General features: G+C 50.0%; 1 protein-coding gene across 1 annotated transcript in view; it reads right to left on the bottom strand.

Annotated features, from left to right (window-relative positions):
• LOC104499675 (solute carrier organic anion transporter family member 2B1-like) overlaps positions 1 to 21,700 on the bottom strand; it is a gene marked incomplete at its 3' end in the record, with an annotated part of 26,590 nt that overhangs the window by 562 nt on the left and 4,328 nt on the right. Inside the window, exons 2-6 of the mRNA XM_010143215.1 lie at positions 14,841 to 14,978; positions 14,587 to 14,749; positions 12,983 to 13,210; positions 11,825 to 11,923; positions 9,190 to 9,320 (exon numbers count right to left, since the gene is read on the bottom strand). Of these exons, the coding sequence (XP_010141517.1) occupies positions 9,190 to 9,320; positions 11,825 to 11,923; positions 12,983 to 13,210; positions 14,587 to 14,749; positions 14,841 to 14,978 (759 nt within the window). The remainder of the gene's footprint in view (positions 1 to 9,189; positions 9,321 to 11,824; positions 11,924 to 12,982; positions 13,211 to 14,586; positions 14,750 to 14,840; positions 14,979 to 21,700) is intronic.

The raw sequence follows: 21,700 nt of genomic DNA, 5'->3' as shown, positions 1-21,700 counted from the left end.
TCTCGCCCCGGGCCTCCCAGCGGAGGGCTTCCACCCTGCCAGCATTGCTGGGGCCTCCTGTGGCCCTGCTCCAGCAGCTCTCTGGCTCTGCTGTGCTGAGGAGCCCAGAGCTGGAGCCCACTGCAGGGGGGTCTGGGGTTGGATGGGTCTCATAGCCACCTGTTCTAGTTGAAGATGTCCCTGTTCACTGCAGGGGGTTGGACTGAATGACCTTGAAATGTCCCTTCAACACAAACCATTCTCTAAACCTTCCAGGTCAGGTGGGATGGGGCTCTTAGCACCCTGCTCTGGGTGTAGATGTCCCTGTTCACTGCAGGGGGTTGGACTGAATGACCTTGAAATGTCCCTTCAACACAAACCATTCTCTGATTCCATTATTCTGTGTTTCTACTCTCTTTAATGCTTTTAATTTCTTCGAGCCACATCTTCCCCACTGAACAGCAGTAGTATGGAAGAAACATCCCTTCCCATGCTGGTCCATGGAAGGAGACAGATCCTCCAGCTCCCTCCTTTATTCCTTCTCTATTCAGAGGAACACCTTTGCAGCTGGAGGTCAGATGGACCTAGACCTCTCTGCTTAATTTAGCCCTGCAGGACCTTACTCGAGGTGCTCGCAAAACCTGTGCCCTGTGTCACGCCACCACCACTCACAGACCAAGAGGTGCTGACAAAAAGTTGGACAATGGAGGGATCAGATCATTTAAGGTCCATCGCAGCCTCATTAGATGACTACATGTCCGAGGCAAGTGTCCAACTTCCCATCAGCAAGTCAGAGGCCAAGAGAGGGGAGGATTTCTTGGATGTGCATCCCACCCCTGCCCTGTTCCGCAGGCTTTTAGGGGAATCACTTCGTGGAGGGCATTAATTAGATTAGATGTGCTACTAGAGATGTTTAACAGCAGAACGTGTTCAGTGGGAGTGCGGTTTGAATGAAAAAACACAGCGTATTCTTAGCCTGAAGGCCAGAGCCACTGTCCCTGTCCCTGACATCCTATACGAGGCTCAGCAACGGAGCTGTCGCAACACCCGACACAAATTTAATATCACTCAGACAAATGAGTTAGTTCTCCAGAAATTAGATGTTCTCAATTCACAGAAAGAACTGAACAGCTAAAATGATCTAAAATAATCTTTTTTCCTCTGAAACCAAGGCTGATCATTACACAGCAGAGGTCAAAGTGTCCTGTGCTGCAAATGCCACATTCCCTTTCTGCAGAGCCTCTATAAAGCACAGCAATAAAACTCTTCTCACAGTTTTTAAAGGTAGAGCTCAGAGATTAAAACCTTTTTCAAACGCAAAGATAAAACCCAGCTTCCTTTCACTTTTCAGTGAGGTCATGGGGTCTCTTATCTCTGCTCTAAAACTCCAGTGTTTTCCAAAAAAAATACATTCCAGCTGCTACCGACTGTGGCTTTCCCAGCTCCCAGCTCTGCCCTCTTCAGAGAGGGAACAGCCTGCTGAGCACTGCATGCGAAAAAAACCCCAAAAGCCCCCAAACTCCCAGATGTCCCCATCTGGAATGCCTGTATGTAAGTGCCACTCGTGCAAGCGGGACATTCCTGTGCTCTTCTGCTGGCTTAGCACCCGCCCAGGGAGCAGCTGTTGTCTGCTCGTGGTGCAGAGCCCTCCATGAGGAGGAGGAAAAATCCTCTCCCCGTGTTGGCTTGGTCCCATGATCTGTTTTGTTGCCGAAAGGATGAAGATGTGCATTCCTCTGGGATGAAGCAGGCGTGTTCTCACGCCGAGGAAGTGAAGGGACCGGCGAACGATGCTGGCTCTACATCAGAGACGCTCAAGCCCTGCCAATGACGCCGTGTGCTCCTGATGCAGGGGATTTTAGCATCATTTACCTCAGATCATTTGGCAGGCTGGAGTTGGTAGGAGCAACGACACGAGCTGGTTGCTCCACCCTGGCCTATCTGCCACAGAACCATGCCAAGGAAAACCAACTAAATGTGGGAAACACCTTGCAAAATGCCCCCCACCCATGATGGGATTTTTCAGGATGAGTCCTTAAAGCACTCAGTTTCCCTGTGCACCAGTGAATGGGTTCTCCTTGCATGTCCTGCTGTTGCAACCAGATTTTATCTATCGCCATCATTCCTAGCCTTGTGGGGGGATGGAGGAGGCAGACAGGCTTTGAAGGAAGGATGATGGAGTTCCCCCGTGCTCTGCCTTACGAAGAGCATCCCTAACCTGAGCTCGACCTAGGGAAAGCCCCTGTTTCCCTGCACAGACATGAATAAATCAGGTATGGCTGAGGAGGGCTGAGACCTGGGATTGCTTTGAAGGAAAGGCAAAAGCAGGCAGCAAGCTGGGCTCCTGCTTTCACCTGCAAGAAGGGCAGTCAGAGGTGCTGGCAGCCTGGTTTTATGCAGCACAGGAAAAGGGGATGAATGAGATGCTCTGTGACGGAGAGGTATTCCTTGCTTAATTTGAGGCTTCTGTAGAGTTTCCCTCAGGATGTGCAGGACCTGGTGCTCCCAGCTCAGTGAAAAATAAGGTCAGAGGAGCTATTTTCATATTAAACAAACAAAATGTAAAACCTCGGAGCTTGAGATAGAATGATTTTTCTTCCTGACAAGGTCATGCTCCCTACAAACACTTCATTACACCTCTTCCAGCAAGTGTGGGACCCACCAGGGACCCTATTTCCTCGAGTGTTAAAAAAACCGGCTAATGGTCACCTTGCTCACAGGAATAGGATGACTACTTTTAGCTGCTGTTTGCGCCTGTCTTTAAAGCTCCCTGGGGCAAACCTGAACATAGAGACCAGCCCATACTTGTAGCATGCCAGTGGCATCACCACACCCTGCCACTTGGCTCCCAGTTGCTCCCCACAGAATGCCCTTTCTAGACCACCTTTGCTGATGCTTTAGGAGCTTCAGTGAGCAGCCTGGGAGCATCACAGCTCCAGCAGCAGAGGTTTCCACACAATGGCTTAGATTTCCCTGCTCTGCCCTTTAACCTTTCCCCAGTAACTGATAACCCAAACTGGAGATGGCACTTAAGTCAGTTCTCTCTTGGTTATTTTCATTCAGCTTCTCCCTGGAAGCACCGGGTCACTGCTGAAAAAGCGTGGTAGGATTTGTACAAACACAGGAAATCTGCCCTGAGACAGAAACCGGAGAAGTTATTTTTTGCTTCCCCAGCACTGTTGCACAATGTCTCTGCCTGCACAGAAGGGGTGAGTCGCTGCCCCAGAACCATCCCATCACACTGCACCTGGGATGTCCACTGGAATCCCTGAGTCCAACCTCAGACAGAGTTGTCAGCTGTTTGCACCCTGCAGATACCCTCTGCAGGTTGGGAAGTCCCCAACAACCTGGGCGAAGGGCAGAAGGCTTCTTGCAGGCTCAGGCTTGCTGGTGCTATCCTGTGATGCAGCCAAGAGCAGCACCAGCATCTATGGGGTATCCTCAGGGCAGAGCAGGAGGTGTCCCAGCTGCATTTTACCCACATGATGAGGAGCTTCTCCTCATCATAAACCTTCAGCTTCAGGACTGGTGGGACAGATGTTGCCTGGACCTTGCCAAGCAATGCCACCTCCAGCAGGAACAGCAATGCCCAAACCTTTGAGATGTCCATGGGTAGCCAGGACACAAACACACCTCTTTTGAGATTTCTCTGTGTTTGCCCCCTCCTGCCACTGCACACCAGGTGCTTTGGGGGATAAAACCAATCAATCCAGTCTGCACACTGTGGTCCTAAACTTGCCAGCCCCGTTTCACAACTTGAGGTACTGCCCAGACAGATGGGTTTTGCCTTCAGAAATGCAGGGTGACTTCTTAACCCTACGCTCTGCCATGCACATCTCCTCCAGGGTGGAGCTGCATGTCCAGCTTAGCGTTTCCCTGTCCTCAACTGTCTGCTCCAACTATCCAGCAGGACAACTGAAAGTAAAATCTGGAGATACTGCACAGATGACAGGGGACATGTACCCCACCATCTCAGCAGAAAATAAAGCTTTGCAACATGCAGGGAAATAAGTTTTGGAAATCTCTGACCAGTGAGGCTGAGAAGGAAAGCTTTGATGAGACGGACTGATATCCAGAGAGGGCTGTGTGACAGCAAACCAGAGCTGTTGGGGCTTGGTGACGACCTGGACATGTAAAATCATAGAATCATGTAGAGCTGCTTCCCATAAAATCCATCTGATCTTTCTCACAAGGCATCTGTTTGCAGATGACATGTGCTGACATTACAGGGGAGGCTTTGTCAGGGCGAGGAGGAAGCGTTGCTCTCCCCTTTGTGCCTCTTTTGGGAGATGCTTTGTTCTGTGTGACCTTGGAGCGTCACAGGAGGAAACCTGACCTGGGAGATAACGGAGCACACAAGACAGATCTTGCATATGAGAAATGCTGAGCAAGGGCAATGGTCCTGCTTTGGTTTAAGGTGCTCCCAAAAGCACCTCTCCCCTTTCCAAACCCTTTTCAGGTCACCCATGGAGCGGCAGCAACTGGGGAGGCGCTTTACCAGTTGCAATCACAGAACCACAGAATGGGTTATGTTGGAAAAGCCCTTGCAGCTCCTCCAGTCCCCCTGTTCCCCCAGCACTGCCAGGTCCCCACTACTCCCTGTCCCTCAGCACCACCTCCACACCACTGGCAAACCCCTCCAGCCATGGGCACTCCACCACTGCCCTGGGCAGCCTGGCACACGCCTGCACAACCCCAATGGGCACAACCCCTCAGTCCTTCTTGGAGTGAGGGGCCCAAACTGAACCCAGGATTTGAGGTGTGTCCTCCCCAGTGCTCCCAGTCCAGGGAGATTGCAACAGCCAGTAAGCCTGCAAGACAGACAGACACTGTGCCACAGCGAAAGCACAGGGAAAGCCTTTAGCAGACGGGATACAACTGCCTGGGTTGGGATACGGGAACATCACCAGGTGCCGATGATAAAGCACAACCTAAACTTTGGCTACTCAGCAACTGGAAAATGCTCAAAGGCTGCAGTTTCCCAGAATCCAGGACACAACCCCAAGAAATGGTTCGGGCTCATGGAGGCAGCATTAAACTGGAATTGTTAGGGAAAAAACTGGTCTCAACTGGAAACAGTTTGTCCAGTTACAGCCTTATCCTCTCATCCCCAGCCTGAGATCATGACAAGTTTACAGCTTTGTTATGATCATCCCTCAAGTAGGATTATTCAGGACAGTTTGGTGCTCGAAACTTACTGACAAGTATCAAAGCAGAGAAATAAAAATGTTCCAGGTCTGGAGTGATTGATTTATGAAAAAAAAAAGATCAGAAGAGCCAACTCTTATTATCGCGAATGTTAACATTAAGTGCACAAATCATTCCAGGAACTTCAAAGAAGCTATCAGATAAAGGTAAGGCTGAAATGTGGGTGTAGAATAAATAATCTAAATTTGTCTTGGCTGGTAGGAGGAGACAAATAAGCCTCCAAAGAGACAGAAGGCTGGGCCATTATGCAGCGTTTGCTGGAGGATGCCCATTGAAGAGGATGGTCCTTCATCTAGAGTAACCACCATGGGTTCAGATGAGTTGTATAGAGAAAAGAGGAAAAAATGAAGGTAGGATGAGAAGCAGAGAAAAGAAATAGTGCTTTCAGCAGTGAGAAGAACTGAGCCATAGGCCAGTCTTTGCTCCTGGGATCTTGTTTGGTGGACTCTGCAGCAGAAACATACCCACAGCTTGGTGTGGACACGCTACTCCCACGCAACCTCATCATCTGCTGAGACAGGCATTGTCACACGGGTCTGCAGACAGCAAGTGGCACAAGGACAGCTTGGCCTGAAGCACCTGAAATTCCTTTTTGGCCTCCAGAAATGAAGGCCACAGATGGTGGTTCAGAAACATCTCTGTGGACAGAGCAGATCGGTGGTTTTCCCACATGCACCGTGCCTGGAGGTATTTGCTGTGGGTAAGATATTGTGCTGGGTCTTTACAATCATGGTGGAAAAGCTCAGCTGATGCCTTCCAGTGCTTGCAGCCTGTGGTTGTTCTGCTGCTGATTGCTCTTCCCTGCTTTGGACAAGCAGAAGAAGAAGAAACCCTGAAACTGAAAGCAACCAAGAAAACCCTGACTGTTTTTGAAGCTTTAGTTCTATTTAGACAGGGTTGACCCAAGGGTTATCACAACATCCATTCTTGCCGATCTGCTGGTCTGTAAAACCCTGCACTGACCCTGTCCCTCCCTTCCCCTCTGCAGTGTGTTGAGGATGGGGCTTCATGGTGCAGAACTACTGTGAGGATCCCACCTTTCCTCACTGCAAGGCCTTGTCTCACCCTCTCCATACCAAACCAGAGCCAAGCACAAGAAGGAACAACAGCTTTGTTCTGTGTGGTCAGAGGAAATACCTGGAAGCCACCCTAAAGCCACAGCTCGAGTCACTGCAGTGTCGGGACCTACCAGGTAAGGGTAGCTGCTCCAGTTGGGGCACATGAAGGCAAAATTTGGGACAACACTGTAAAGCGCTGAGCTTTGTGCCTGGAGACACTCATTTCCTTCCTGCATTGCACGTCTTACCATTGCTACCCATCCCTTCTGCGGGGTTTCGCAGTCTGTCCCCGGATGAGGCTCTTCTGGAGGGGAGCCAGGACTCTAACGAGCTCAACAATGGGTGCAGTAATTAAGTGACCTTAGAGACACTGCTGCCTCCAGTTCACTGGAGGGGAAAGGGAGCTGCCCTTCGCGATAGAAAAGCGGTCGTGCTTACGCCCTTAGCTAAACACTGATTCACTCCAAGGGCAAGCAAGAGAAAGTGATTTATATTTTATTTTCTTTACACCTACAGCAAAAGGGATGGGCATGAGCTGGCTTGGCTGACACTGGCACCTCCTGCCCTACAAGGGAAGGCAGAAATTTGCCATCCCTGAGATTATTTTCTTCTTATTATATTTTTTTACTGTGAGCAGTTTCCAAAAGCTTTTTGGAGGAAATGGTAAAATGGGGAGAAATTCCAGAAGAGCTGGGCTGCAAAGGGCCAAATGGATGCTCAGCTACACGGGAGCATTCCCAGCAGATATCAGCTGGTAGAGCAGGGCGAAATCTTCCTGCTGCTTTTTTCAATCAATACCCAACCTTAAACTCTACAAAACTGCCCAGCCTAAGCGTAGCACTTGCAAAAAAGTGCAGTTGTGTTCATTCAAAGTACATTATTTTAGCTCGAGAGCTGTTTATAAAATTAACATTCCCATTGGTCCTCATAAAGAACCCTTCTCCAAAGACACAGCGTGGTCCCGTGCACACTGAGCAGGTTCTGCTAGCATAGATCATCCATAACGACTTCATAGTGAACCGAGCTCCGCAAGGATAAATCAGAGGCAGTGCATTCAGTATCACCCTCCTCCTGCAGAATGCTGAGCAGCTCCCAGCCCATCACCTCATAGGAAGGACCGCAGCACCTTTACAAACCTCACATACACAACCCAGGAGCAGACCATTATATCCCCAGATGCGTAACTGGTAGAACGGGTCACATTTTTCCCAGGCAAGTGAAACCCAGATCTCCCCAAGAACTGCTCATTCCTGCAATTGAGGCAGCAGCAGGAGAAACAAAGAATTATTCTGCACCACACAGTGCATGGACTTGTTTAGACAAGAAAGTTTCAACATTGCCCAAGGCAAAATACATGCAAAAGACAATTACACAGGTTACAGTATGGCCAAGGCATCAAGACGAGCAGAATTTCACCTACTAAGTGCATCCCAGCAACTACAGTAACGTTCAAAACCAGAGCATGATGCCTCCTCTGAAAGAACAGCTTGTTTTGTATTATTCCTCTGGACACATCGACTGCCAGAAAACTGCAACCCACAGCCAGCGAAGCACTTCGGAAGCTCTCGAGCTGCTTCACATCTTGGCACGAGCGCTGAAGCTCTCAAGAGCGCTCTGGAGAACTAAAAACCCTGGTAGTAAACACGGAGCAAAGTGCTGTCCCAGCAGCAGGCTCCAGCAAGAGCTAGGGACGAGCAAACCCCAGGCAAACTGCACGCACAGAGATGTTGGTTTGGCTTGTAGTAACAGGTTCTGGCTGCTGCAGGTTTTCCCCTGATGGTTATCTCTGAGGACTTCACAGAGTGAAGGGGCGTTTAGAGGCTGGAAAGTGTCGAAAATCACAGTGAGAAGAGGTGGTATTCACCTCTTTCACTTGGAGCAGCAGCTGACCCCAAGCCTCACTGTCTAGTGATGAAAAGGGGGTTTTGCTGTGGAAACAAGACAAACCACCCACCAGCCTCAGCATTTCAAGGGCACAACCCACTCCTAAGTGATGCATTATTCATATTTCCTATGAACTGGGACCTATTTCCTCATTGGGCACACAGGGTTCCTCTTGAAGGAAAACAAGGTCCACCAGTGCAGCATCTCCCACTAGCTCCCAAAAGAGATGGGAGTAGGAGCATCGCTTCCCTAGGAAGCGTAAGGAGTCCCATCTCCAGCAAGAAGGACCTCAATCCACACAGAGCTTGCCTGGAGCAGTATGTTCCTATGCAGAGGAATCAACACGCAGGAGCTACTTCAGTGCCCCACCAGGGAAATTATAGAATCCCAGAACCCTGGGTCTGAAGGACCTCAAGGGCCATCTGGTCCCACCTCTCCTGGCACAGCCCGCTCTAGACCAGCTGGCCCAGCCCCTCTCCAGCCACATCTTAACCATGTCCACCTCTGGGGACCCACCACTGCCCTGGGGAGATTATTCCAGGGGCTGATTGTCCTCACTGTGAAAAATTCTCTTCTTGTGTCCAACCAGATCCTTCCCAGGAGTCACTTGTACCAATCACCGCTCGTCACTTCCATGGGACCCCTTGTACAAAGGGAGTTGCTATGTACTCTAGAGCCACCCTGGAACATGGTGAGAAGGTCTCCCCAGAGCCACTTTCTCTCCAGGCTAAACACACCCAGTTCTCCCAGCCTTTCCCAGTCCTTGGATCATCATGCTGGCCCTTCTCTGGCTCCTCTCCAGCCTGGCCACAGCTTTGTTGTATATCACAACCATTAAACCGCTTGCACCGCACTGGTGGAGCCTCTGACATGGAAGAAGAGAGCAAACCACCACTCACATCTGACCTGGGGATGCAGCTATCAACTCCTTGACCACTTCCACAGTCACGTTTCCCGTAGACGCAGCAGCTAATGCTGGTGGAGAGGGAGGAACATGCACAGCAATACAGGAGCTATTTGTGTGCAATGCCAAAAGGGCCACCCGCAGCATCTCTCCTACCTCTTTCGGCATTTCCCGTGGGAAGAAGAAATAAGGCACTGCAGATAAGGCCACAAGACTGGCTGCCACCAGGAAACCAAGCCACCAGGCGCCAACCCACCGTGGGTCTTTGTTCGTGAGCTGGACTTTGTCTGCAACACAAATGGAGAAATGGACATTAAATCAAAGGTGAAGGGAGGGACCCCAGTGCACCACAGGGGTGGTGATGGGTGGCCCCAGTCACCTCAAACGTCAGCCAGCTCCAAAGTGGTGGCTCCCAACCTGGGGACCATCAAGCATGGGGTATGAGTAGCATTTGCACCTGACTTGTCCCATGATGCTAAATCATTTCATTCTTCATTAGCACTGGGGTGTCCAAAATCCACTTGGCCCTTTGCGGGGAGACAATTGGGACAGGGATGTCCCAGAGCTGGAAAGGCAAAGGAACACATCCCCCATCACAGCTTTCTCAGACGGGGGATCCCTATGTGAAGAAGCTGGGAAACACTCAAGGGGATTAAGTCATTGTTAAGGGTCGAGGGACCGATATAGCTCGAAGTCTGTCAGTACAGAAGGAAAAATCCCTTCTTAAGACTAAAACAGAGTTAACTACAGTTCACTTTTGGTATCCAGGAGAACTGGTTTAGTTTTTAACAGTTTGACCATCCACACAAGAACTCTCTGTGCACACCCCAGCGCTGTGCCCACCAGGCTGGTCCATCAGCCCAGTTTGCAGCTTGACCAAGGGAGGCTAATCCTTCAAAATGCTTTAATAAGGGTTATATCCGTTTCTCCTTCCTGTCTTCCTTCAGTTCGCCCAGCCTCCTCTCCTCGTGTCCTCAGGGCAGTCAGCCAAAGACAACATTTTCTGTGGGGAAGGGTTCTTGGTATAAATAAAACAGGATATGCAGAAGACCAAATGCAAATTCACAACAGGGCGAGTCTGAACCAAGAAATATTTCTACAGGAAAAGGTGATACCTGTGGTTAGAGAGTATTCATGAACAACCCCAGGAAATGAGTCCTCCCAGAAACCTCTTCCTTAACTGTGAGGTTTAACACAAGTGAACTGTTCTCACTTTGGGGGGAAGGGAGATATGCAATTAAAACTCAATCCAGTTCACTGGATTTTTGTACGATGGAGACTGCCACCATCTCATCTTCCATCTCTGGAATTAATGAGTGGTAGGTCAAAGAAATTTGATTATCTCCTCTGTCCATGATGCATTTAGCAAATTGAAATGTTAACTCCCTTCCTGAAGAAACACCAAGTTTTTTCTAGGAAAACATGAGGTTAAATTAAATTCAGCATTAAGCAGTCACAGCTCTCTAGCTATTCCCAGCAGGCTGAAGGCATCTTTAGGCTGAACATAGGTCTAAAACTGGGTGTTCTCCAGTTCTGGCTCAGCAAGCACTTTTCCCCTTCAACGTCCATCTGCAGAAGATGGCTTAGAGAGCTGAGCAGGCAGACAGCAGACCCTAATCCCATGTCTTCATCCCTCAGAGGCAGGGAAGGCAAAACCTCAGGCCCTTCGCCAAGGTTCACCCACCGAGGGGGATGGAGACCTGCCACCATAATCTTGGACATCGGTTGACAGGAGGAGGCAGCATCCAGACTAGAGCATGCTCTTATGCTGCAAGTACCTTAAATGTGTGTCATGACAGAGTCCAGGTGAAAAAACTCCTGGTGAAGTCAGCTACTAGGAATGAGCCGGAAGTTCTGAGAAGGACCAAAGATGATATACCTGTATGAGCCCCCACTGTTCACCCAGCTCCAGAGCTGATGCTCTCTGGTCACCGCCCAAAGGAACCTGTCCATCATCCTCTACATCAGGTGAGGGCAGGCTGAGCTGTGCGGTGGCTGTCTGCTCTCTCCAGAACCAGGAAAGAGCCTCTTGTTTTCCAGCCCAGGATTCAAGAGCAGCCGAAAAGGAGATAACTACAAATGCTTTAATAGCACGGCTTGGGAAGAGACACTGGAAGAGGAAACCTCTTCCCTACTCCTTTCTTCCCCTGCCCAGCATTTCTCCTTGTTTTCACCTTACTCCCATCCTCCCTCTCCCTCTGCTTCTTCACGTCTCAGGGTCCTGGTACCCATTCTCCATTCCTTCTCTCTTTTTTCTCCCCTCCATCCTTCTCTTTCATGTTTCCAGGTTTTGCTCATTCTCCACATCCCCACTCCGCCCCAGTGCTGGCTGGCAGCAAAACCCTCCCACTGCCATTGCTGGCACGCAGCAGAAAATTCACAGAAGAATCAAAACCAGGTCTGCTCTAAAAGCACAACGCAGATGGGCATCCCTCTATCCAGACCTGGCAGCAGCCCAGGGGTGAGGGATCCCCAGGCCTGAAGAATGATTAAAATATGGGATTCCAGCAGCCAAGGGGCCGGGTTTAACCCTGTGGGTGTGTGTGTGACACCGAGTCAGCTGGGAAGGAAGCACTTATTTAGGCCGTCCACCCCAGTACTGATGGGACCAGTCCCAGAGCATCCCCAGGTGATGGAAGTGATTCAACAGGCAAAGGGAGCCAGCCCCTGCCTCACAGGTTGCACCCTTGGGGGTCAGGATGCCCAGGAAGGGACTGGACTGCTGCTGGCTCAGTAATTGGGATGCCGGGCAAAGGGCGCCGGCCGGATCTCCGAGGATGCGTTCACTCACCTCTGGTGACTTTGTCGATGTCGATGTAAAAACGCAGCATGGCAGAGCCCAGCAAGAAGGCCATCCCCGGCCCGATGACCGTCACAGAGTACAGGATGCCTGCAGATGGGAGAGAGCAGAGAGGAGCTCAGCCCCACGTGAAGGGACCACAGGGGACAGGAGGTGCCTTGAGGCAGGTCCAGGCTGGACCAGGGTCCACCGCATCTGCCTCCAGTGCAGTTTTCTTTTCTCACATTGTTAAAGGACAATACCCCCATGCTCCCTTCACAGAGGGGGTTTTGCAAAACTCGGATCTTTCCTGGCATGTTTCTTCAGCCTCCTAGAGAGACTGAAATACATCCAGGAACAAGATGTGCCCCTTGGCTTAAGAAATCCAGGAAATACCAAATTTTTTTTCTTTTTTTTACAAGGTTAAGGAGATAAAAGTTATCAGCAAACTCTCCTGTGGGATTTACTGATAAAAAGACTAAACACGTGTAAGATTTGATTCCTATCTTACAGGTGATCCTTTCAAATATGGTTTAGAGCTTTGGAGCATCTACCTGAGCAAAATTTGACACAGTATTTCCAGTTTCCTGATAGTAATGACCTGGTTTTGAGCCACCCTTACTGTCCCATTTCATTCAAAAGGCCTGGAAGAGGGCTTGAAGGACCTGCAAGGACCATCTTGTCCATCCCACCACCCTGGGACATCCCTTTCAGGAGTGCACCCAGCTGTTTTCCAGCAGTGCCTGCACTGAAGGATACTTGCCCACCTCCCAGATGGTTGATCCCACCTTTTTAGCTTCCTGTAACTTTTCCTATGTCTAAACAAAGTCTTCACTGCTGCACCTCAAGCCTAGAGCTTCCTCTTGTGAACAGAGCAAGCAGATTATTCCTCTCCTTTTTGGAGAAGGACATGGTTATTATGTCTCTCTCCACTCCCTCTCATCACTCTCAGGCCCAAAATGCCAGCACCTCCCCTAAATCATGTTTCCAGCACTCCTGTTCCGTCTGCAGTTTGTCCAAGCTGGAAGCAGAGAAACTCTTTCTGCAGCAACCTTTCTAGCACTAGGTAGAGCAGAAGGGCCATCACAAGCTCTGCTCTCATTAATGCAAAGTAGTTCTACCTGCTCTTGCTATCAACCTATTTATGGGTTCCCCTCTTCCCAGCCTTACCCAAATACAGGGGGGAGTTCCTCTCACTGGCAAAGTCATCGATGTAGGAGATCCCAAAAGGCTGGATGGGGACCCCACCGATGCCCAGCAGTGCCTGGGCGATGAACATGATGAGGAGAACCTCACGGTTCTCCCTGGCAGTATGGGAGGCGCAGCCAGCATCGCTGAGATTCCCCAGGGACCCCAGCACCCCAGGCTGGCACAGGTCCGTGGTGTTGCTGAACATGCCTGCAATGACAAAGGGAGCAGGTCTGAGCTTGCTCTGGAGAAAGAAGCTTCCCTAAGCAGCATGTACATAAGCACTCGGTAGATGTCACGTGGAAAACATCCGTGAAAGAAAATGCAAAGTGCAAAGATATTTTGCAGGTGTTCACAACAAGCTGGATGCACATGCCACCTCCATGGAGAAAGCAGAGCTGAGATCACGTCCAGGACCTTAGACAGATCTTAAGGTCAATGCTGAATTGAAATGCTGAGAAATGCTGAGCAGAAATGCTGAGTTCATGAATAGCTGCTAGGAAATGAGAACCTATTTTACCCAGTTTTTCATTACAAAGCTGACTAAGTGGAAGTGATGAATCTTAGCACCCTTATGTTCTTCAAAACAGTGAGGGACCAGGGTGGGGAGTGTTTTTATAGCAGCATTTCCACGGTATGTCCCAAACCAAATGCAACTCTGAGTGCCTGACCCAGGGCCACCTGCACCAGCATTCCTGAAACGCACGGCTAACTGTTTCCAAACTTCCTTAGCACCCAGCCCCTGTCTGGAATTATTCACCTGTTCAGTTTCCTTTGTTGCTACAGCTGCGTGGACCAGCTGCGCACTCTCTGAGCCACAGAAAGGCTGTTCTGTGGAGGTCTCTAAAAGATTTGATAGAGCTTCATGACAGCATTTGGGAAGGTAACAAGAGAGTGTTTTTCTCTTTTCTTTTCTCATCCCTTCACCTTATTTTGGAGAGAAAAGCCCAAATCCACCCCGGCCTGCTCCTCCATGAGTGATTGATTGCACCTTTCTCACAGGAGGTTGCTTTTCTGGTGGGGTCTAAAACCTCAAACCATTCCCTCAGGGACAGCTCAACTAGACAGGGGAAGGTAGGTGAGGTGCCCTGTTAGCAGAACTTAGGTGTCAAACCAGTGCTCCATCATTGCAGTCAATGGTATTTCACCCCCAAAGCTGTTCTGTTGGGAAACCTCTTGTTTCCTTTCCATGAAGGGCTTCAGGTGGCAGAGTTCATGGGACTTTATCTTATCTACGTCATGAAAATAAGGGAGCAGCTCATGTGTGTGAGGACATCTTGGCTCAATAAGTGGAAGGTAAGAGCCTCGATGGCTGGGGAAAACTTTCCTGCTACACGGTGTTTGTCTGCTGCATGGATGTGCAGAAGACAGGGGGTATCAGAAGCATAGGCTGTTTTGATGGATTTCATGCCCTTTCTCTGTTTCCCACCACCAGCTGTTGCCTCTTGGGACTGAGATGATTTAATTCTCTTAAAATAAAAATTTGTTGAGGACAAACCTACAGCTTGCTGCTCTTGAACTCTTGAAGGAAGGTAATTTCCTTCATCTGTCCCAAAAGGCATAAAATAAATTCCTAGAGTACCTACTGGCAACGGACTGGTCATACTCGTAGGGTCCAGTTATGAAGTGGGGGAGAGACATGAGGAACCCAGCCAAGGAGATGAGGATGGCACCACAGCCAATGAAACGGGGTCTGTGCACTCGGCTCCCAAAGTAACTTACGAAGACGATCAGCAACGTGTTCCCAACCTGCAGCAGGACAGACAGAGCAAGAGGTCTCACTAGTGAACAACAGGAGCACAAGGAGGGAGTTCACCAGGAGAACCAAGCTGGTTTTCACCTCATTGAAGGAAGCGAGCAGCCCTGACGTCTGGCTGGAGAGGCCATATCGTCTCTCAATAGTCGAGATGGAGCTCTTCAGATAGCCAGAGACCAGGAGCTGGGAGAGCTGCAGGAGACCGTGGCAGAAAACGAAGAACTGCCAACACAAAAAGAGAGCATCCAGCACGGTTACTGCGAGCTGCAACACAATAAATGTCACCTCCTGCACAAAGACACAATTATTGAATACAAACCTTTGACCACGAGCCTTTGAAGTATTACCCCCGTGCCAGCTGTCAGTGGTTCTGCAATTAGGTCAGGGCCATTAAATAGTCCAGTAGTATTTGCAAGAGGAGGTGTTGTTTCCTCAGCTGAAAGTGACTTTGGACAGACAGATCCTTTCAGTTGAGGCTGCTAGTTTGTGTTGGCCTTGACCCCAAGATCGAGCAGCAGAAATGGGAAGTTGCACAACCTTCCCGCACCCGCCTGGCTGGACTGGAGGCAGGCAGCCAACCCCAGTGCCGGCAGGAGCTCTCCTGGGACAGAAACTAGCCCTTCCAAACACAGCAACAAACAGCTTCCTTAGAGAAAGTCAGGAGAAGGTCAGTGAAAATAATTCAGACTTTGCAGTTTCCTTTCCTTCTCACGAAGTTCTGGATGTAAAGGACGTATCTCCTTTGGGAAAATGCAATGGTTCTTTTCCACTTCCAGAAGGAAACCTTGCCAAAGACCATCATATCCCAGAAATTCACCTGACCTCACCTCCAGAGTTCGGGACCTACTGGTGCTCGGCTGCCCGGGAGAATGCATGGCTCCAGCTCCCCACTGTTACTGAGAGCAGCATTCATCTTCCTGCTCCTCTCGCAGAAGTGTTTTGCAAGTGCCAAATGAACTGTCCCAGGAGGAATGGAAACCACCTCCCCTTCATCCACAACTCTGCAAAGGAGCTGGTAAAAAACGTCCCTCCCTGCTGCCAATACGGGTCTCCACAGGCATCCTTGCAGTCCCTGAAGGAGTTAAAACCAACTAACCAACCCAAACCATCGCACGCTCAAAGGAGATGGACCAGTCCTCCCATTGCAGGACAGGCTGAATGTCCCTGGGTCCTGGCAGAGCTACTGTCCTCTGCCTTGGAGTCTGCCCAAAGCCACAGGGTGCTGGTTTTGGCAGATGGTTTCCCACTCACTGGCCAGAGTGGAGCATTGCTCTGGCTCGGTGCGTTTTGCAGCCAGGTCTCACCAGGAAGGAGCCTTGCCCAGAGGCACCTCAGCCTGGCCTGGATTTCTGATATGTCTCCTTCTGATCCAAGGCTGAAGGGGGGTCACTGCCAAACCGGACTGCTCTGTGAGCAGAGGGACTATGTACAACACAAAGACAGAAAAAAGAGGATGGCCAAACCCCCTCAGCTCCCTGGGAGCTGGAGCACCAGAGTATGGGTACCACCACCAAAAGGGATTAATGGACACCATACGAAGCAGGATGTAATCCAGGACCTTCCTCCTTCCAAGCTTATGTCACCACTGAGGGGTGCAACCATGTTTGGACTAGGAAAATGTCACCCAGACAAAGGAAAGCTTTCCCAGAATCAGCTTTGCTAAAACTCTACGTTCTTGCAAGACGTGCTGGCTACACCCAGGCACTGAGGTCAGATGGAAATGGTGAAGCCAGATTAATTTTTTCCAGGCCTTTATAATGCACAGCCCAGTAGGTGCCCAAATACAGGACCTTCAGGACATGTTGGTTAACATCAACCCATCAGCCACTCACCACTGCTCCACATCCTTTTGAGCATGGGAGGTCAAAATGAGTTGAGAATCTGTTATTTTATTCTCTCCTGTCTGGGCAGACTAAAGCATGGAAGAGAGATGGCCTTGCAAAGGACTTGGAGTGGCTTGGTGTCCACACTGGGCAAGGACTGCAGTTCTTCTGCCTCCAGGGGCTGTTTGCTGTCAGTTGTCAGACCACAGCCCGGCTGGTGATCTGCCAGGAAAAGAAGGAACAGACTCCTAGACTTGAGATCTGCTGGAGAGATAAATGTCCCGCTTTGTCTTTGGCTGCACACACAATGCTGCATTTCGTCCCGCAGCAAGAATCACTTGTTTACATTTCTGTTCCTGACCAAGACATCTGGCTCTCTAACTTGTATGGTCTGGAAAGATGTTCTTCATGCCTGGAAGGAGAGACCATTACTGACACCAGCGTGACCCTCATAAACACAGGGAGAGAATTCCCCGAGCTGCTGCAGAGCGTAAGCTCAGCTCTGCTCAAGAGCCACAAGGCAGAAAGGCCTACAGCATCTCTGAGCTGGCAGAGGCTATACGGACATTCACACCAACATGCTCTTCTCCTGTCCCAGGAGATCCCAGCAGGGCAAACCCCAGAGACAAGGCCTGCTTTCATCTAAAGCCATGATCTCCTCCATTCCAGCGCATGGCTGCCAGCCTGGTTTAGTTGAGCCCCGAAGGTTGAGTCTATGCTTGCAAAAGGAACGGGCCAGGGGCAGTTCTCTGGTGCCAAGGCCAGTGGGAACAGAAGGGCCTGCATCCATCCTATCAAACTTGCTGAGCCTTCAAAATAGGGCAGTTTCACCCAAAATGCTTAACAGAAATGGTTCCAAGTCCTCAGCTTCTCTTTTTTGTGAGGAAAGTAGTAGCTGGCCCAGGGCCAAGCCATGGAGTAGGTGACAATTCAGAGGTACAGCCAGATGAGCTGTAATGTTGAGGTCTGCTCAGGGTGTGAAATGCCCCCTCCATCCCTGGAGGAGCTGAGGAACCAATATGCCTCGTCACACTCGACAAGCCTGTGCCGGGGTGAAGGTGCAAGCCAAGCTCAGTCCTGCCTTTGGGATGTGCCCAGGAATGCAGGCACACCGTGATGCTCATCATAAGAGGGTTCTGGTTTTCTCCCAGCAAGCTGCTGCTTGCAGCTCTGGTCATCCAGACAAAAACCGTACACTGGAAGAAGGATCCTGGTCTTTCTGCAACCCACGGAGCAACCACCACCTGTGTTCCCCACCTAGTCTGCTCAGGTTTGGGGGATGCCCTCCAAGACTTCAGGAGATGAACATCCAGATTTGGAGTGAATAGAGCTCCTTCTCTGAAATCTACCCTGCAGTTCCCTTTTCTGGAAAAGAAAAGCAGTACTGCAGGTTCTGAGGAACACGGAGAAGAGCAAAAGCCTGGGTCAATGCAAGGGTATGAGGACATCGGTGGCGGTAGGACATCTCAAGAGGATTGCAGCAGCTTAAGGTAACCAGAATTGGAGGTCAGGGTGCCTGGGTAACACCAGGAGCTGGTGAGGTGGCTAAAGACATCCCAGCAAGAGCCCTCTGGTATGCACCATGTCCCACCAAGGGAGCAGGGTTGGTGAAAGAGCTGCAAAGGCGTCTGATCACAGCACAAACAGCAGGATGAAATGAAGGGATGGAAATCCCCGGGGGCTGCCTGTAAGAGCTTCCTAAGATTGAGCCACCCATAGCAGGTTTTAATTAAGCTGCTCACAACCAAACGCACTAAAGGGGACAACATCTTCTGCTTCTACCCTGTGTGTGTTGGCAGAGCAAAGATCAAGAGGTTTATAAAGCAAAGACCAAGAGATTTATACCTGGATACCCATCCAGGCACTAGAAATCTCTTGTCATTGGTCTTGGTCTAGTGCCTGCACAGAAGTTTTTTAGACACAACTCAGAACCCCAGAATAATCAGGGGAACATTCAGAAAGGCCAAATCAAGATGGAAATAGTTGAGAAGGAAGAAACAAACAGGAATGTGAAGACCATCACCTGCATTTTCTCCAACTTCTGCAGCTGTTTTAAGTCAGCTAGTGACAGAAATGTCACAGAAAAACCCGGCTTTTTGCAGGATCTGCCAAATTTTTTGTGCTTCCCATTTCTCCACAGTGGTGATCTACTTTCCTAAGGTAGCACAGTGGGAGGTCTTGCAATTAAAGCTCCGCAAGGCCAAGTCTCCTTGCTCCTCAGGGAGTCATTGCGGGCGATCACGCCAACCGTGGGGCATTCTTAGGCTGGGGAATATTTTAATGAGTGAGAAACATGGAACTGGTTGCTAGTGTGTGATTTCCAGTTTGCCCCATTGTCGTTGTGATGATGGCAGTGGGTGATTGAGTCCCAGCAGTGTGTCTATTATGGGGCTCCTCTGGGACCTCCCACAATATCTGGTGTAGGGCATGACCACATGCAGACTCAGGTGCCACTCTGCACCTTTCTCAGCTAGATCTAAGCTGTGGCATGGGACTGGCATCATCCTTCTGTGCCACCTAGTTACTTCTCCCAAGGACTTGAGGCTGGAGTCCCTTCATGCCTGGACTCAGGACTGGTGGGATCTGCTGGCCTGGGTCTGATGGGCTACCCCAGCAGCGGAAGAAGATCGGAAGGTGACCTGGGTCTGCAGACACCACCATTTTCCCAAGACCTGGGTCCTGACAGCAGAATGTACCTACAGAAAGACAGGATCATCCCCCGAGCTCGGTGCTCCCATAAGCAACCCCAAGCCTATCCCAAGAACCTCTTTCCTGTTATGGGCCAAGCCATGCTCACATCCTCTCCTCTCTCCATCAGTGGAACCAAGACAACTTGGAGAATCCAAACAAGCCCTTGTGTAGGCTGAGGAGGAAAGAAGGGAGAGGTTTTTTAACGGCTTTTTGAAAATAAACATCTGTGAAGCATTATTCTAAGAGCCTGTGCTGAGATAACACCAATTGTTGCACTAGAGCAGGGACAGAGGGTGCTTGGCTCCAATGAACCCCTGCCAAAACCAACCCCCTTGCAGTGCCAGGGCGCAGAGCGACCTTCCTCCTCCAGAAATGTGCCACCACTGCTTCTGACCACCAGAGAGGCAAGGAGTATGACTGACACATCTTCCCAGAGGGAAGATCAGCATCTCCGCCAGGTCTTTGGTGAGGTGCCCTCACCCACAGGCAATGACACCACAAGCCAGTAACCTCACCCTCCACAACCAGTGCTGGGCTGAGTGATCGCCACTCCACCACACATTGAACAAGGAGCTTCTTTGCAATTCATGCGCTCGCAGAGGAACTTGCTGCTTTTCTGCTTTTCTCTATATTTTAAAATAATTTTCTGCAGGCTTTGTTTTACTAAGCCTTGCATCAGATCAGCGAGGTGTTGCTGCTCCTACTCTGCACGGGGAAGACAACAGAGAGATGTACTCAACCCTCAGCAGACAATAAATTACAGACCTGGGGATTAAACACCAATATCTGTGCTCTTGGAGGTCTGGAAAAAACTTCTCACAAAGCTTCCACTGTGCTTCTAGTGTCGATGGTGCAGTGTGGCAAAATATCCTCTGTGTGAGGGCTCGGAAAGCTGCACACAGAGTCTTGCCCTGGTTGTCACAGGGAAGTCCCTAACACGCTGTTTCCATGCGTTTGGGAGACTTTTGCTGCTATTTTAAGAGCAAGTTTTGTGCCTTAGCATGTGATAAAGTCCCATAAGCGCTGGGCTGTGCTTACAGAGAGGACAAAATTAGAGGCATCAGCTTGTTCTAGTTGAATCAAAACCAGCTGCGAGTAACTGGGCACAAGTCCCTTCCACTGTGCAGAACATGGGGCAGAGACAGCTGTATTTTGTTCTTGAACTAAAGCACAGAACAGAAAACATCAAGAGCTGAAGCTCCCACAGAGGGTGAAGGTCACTCCTCGACGGCTTTAGGAAGTGGGGACGTCCACACCATCCCTTCAGGAGGGGTGTTGGATCCAGAGCTGTGTCTGTCAATGAATTTGGAAGCCACCTTTGAGGCATGAAGGTCATTGGGCACATCATCAGAGTGTAAGGTGGTGACAAACAGGGTCTGGCAGGGATGGGAAACACGTGTCCGTAGGACCACAGTGACCCTGTGAAGGCACTCACCTTCCCACATGTATCGCTACCACAAGGAGTTTCACCGTCTTCACCAATGCCTGAAAATGTGCACCTCAAACAGCCCTGCAGTGACCACACTGGCAACCACAGTCTTCAAATGTCCAAGTGGCCTTTTGGGTCTTCCAGATATCCCAGTTTTATTGGACAAATCCTCTTTATATTGACTACAGTGGCTGTCACTATGGACTATGCATTATTGCCAAGTAATTAATCGCTCTCAGCCTCATTCCCCTTCAGCTACAGGTGAGCTGCTGCTGTAACACACACCGTCTTTCCAAAGAAGCTTCTCCTTCTGTAGCAATCCCCATCAGAGAATCCCAAACTAGTCCTCCATATCTCCGTATAAGCAGCTCTTTAAAGAACTGCTTTTCTTGAACTCATGTCCAGCTTGGGCTGCTTAACACTCCTTGAAGCCGAGATAAGACGTTGGATTTGAATGGAAGCAGCACCAGACCTGATTTAATCTCCTCTGGTGGACAGTAAGAGTTCATGCCAGGTATCTGTAAAGGCTCAGGGACCATCAGCGATCCCCAGAAGGACAGTTTTGAGTTATGCCTCTCAGCTGCATTTTAACACATGGCCACTAGTTTTTGTGACACAGTCTCACAAAATCCAGACTCCCAGACTGGTGGGGCTGACAGGGAGCTCTGGGGATCACCCAGCCCAACTCCCTGCTACAGCAGGGTCCCCACAACAGGGTGACCAGGAGGGCATCCAGAGGCCTTTGGGATCTCTCCAGAGCAGGAGACTCCACAACCTCTCTGGGCAGCCTGATCTCTCTCTTTTTCTTTCTCTGTAGATATATATAGATAAAAATTGCAGTGCTGTGATTTTTGGTCCTTCAGCCACTTCAAACACATAAACCACATTGTGCAATGGTTTTGTGTTTCTGCAAGGACCATTCAAAGGCTGGACTTAAAGTTCTGTTTGCTGAGGAAGTCATTTAGAAACCGGACAGGGTGACCTAACTTCTGGGAAGCAAA

The sequence above is a fragment of the Buceros rhinoceros genome, unplaced genomic scaffold, assembly GCF_000710305.1.
Source record: "Buceros rhinoceros silvestris isolate BGI_N320 unplaced genomic scaffold, ASM71030v1 scaffold10209, whole genome shotgun sequence".
Taxonomy (NCBI): Eukaryota; Metazoa; Chordata; class Aves; order Bucerotiformes; family Bucerotidae; genus Buceros; species Buceros rhinoceros.
The sequence above is the reverse complement of the archived record's forward strand: the minus strand, read 5'-3'. Positions and strand labels throughout refer to the sequence as shown.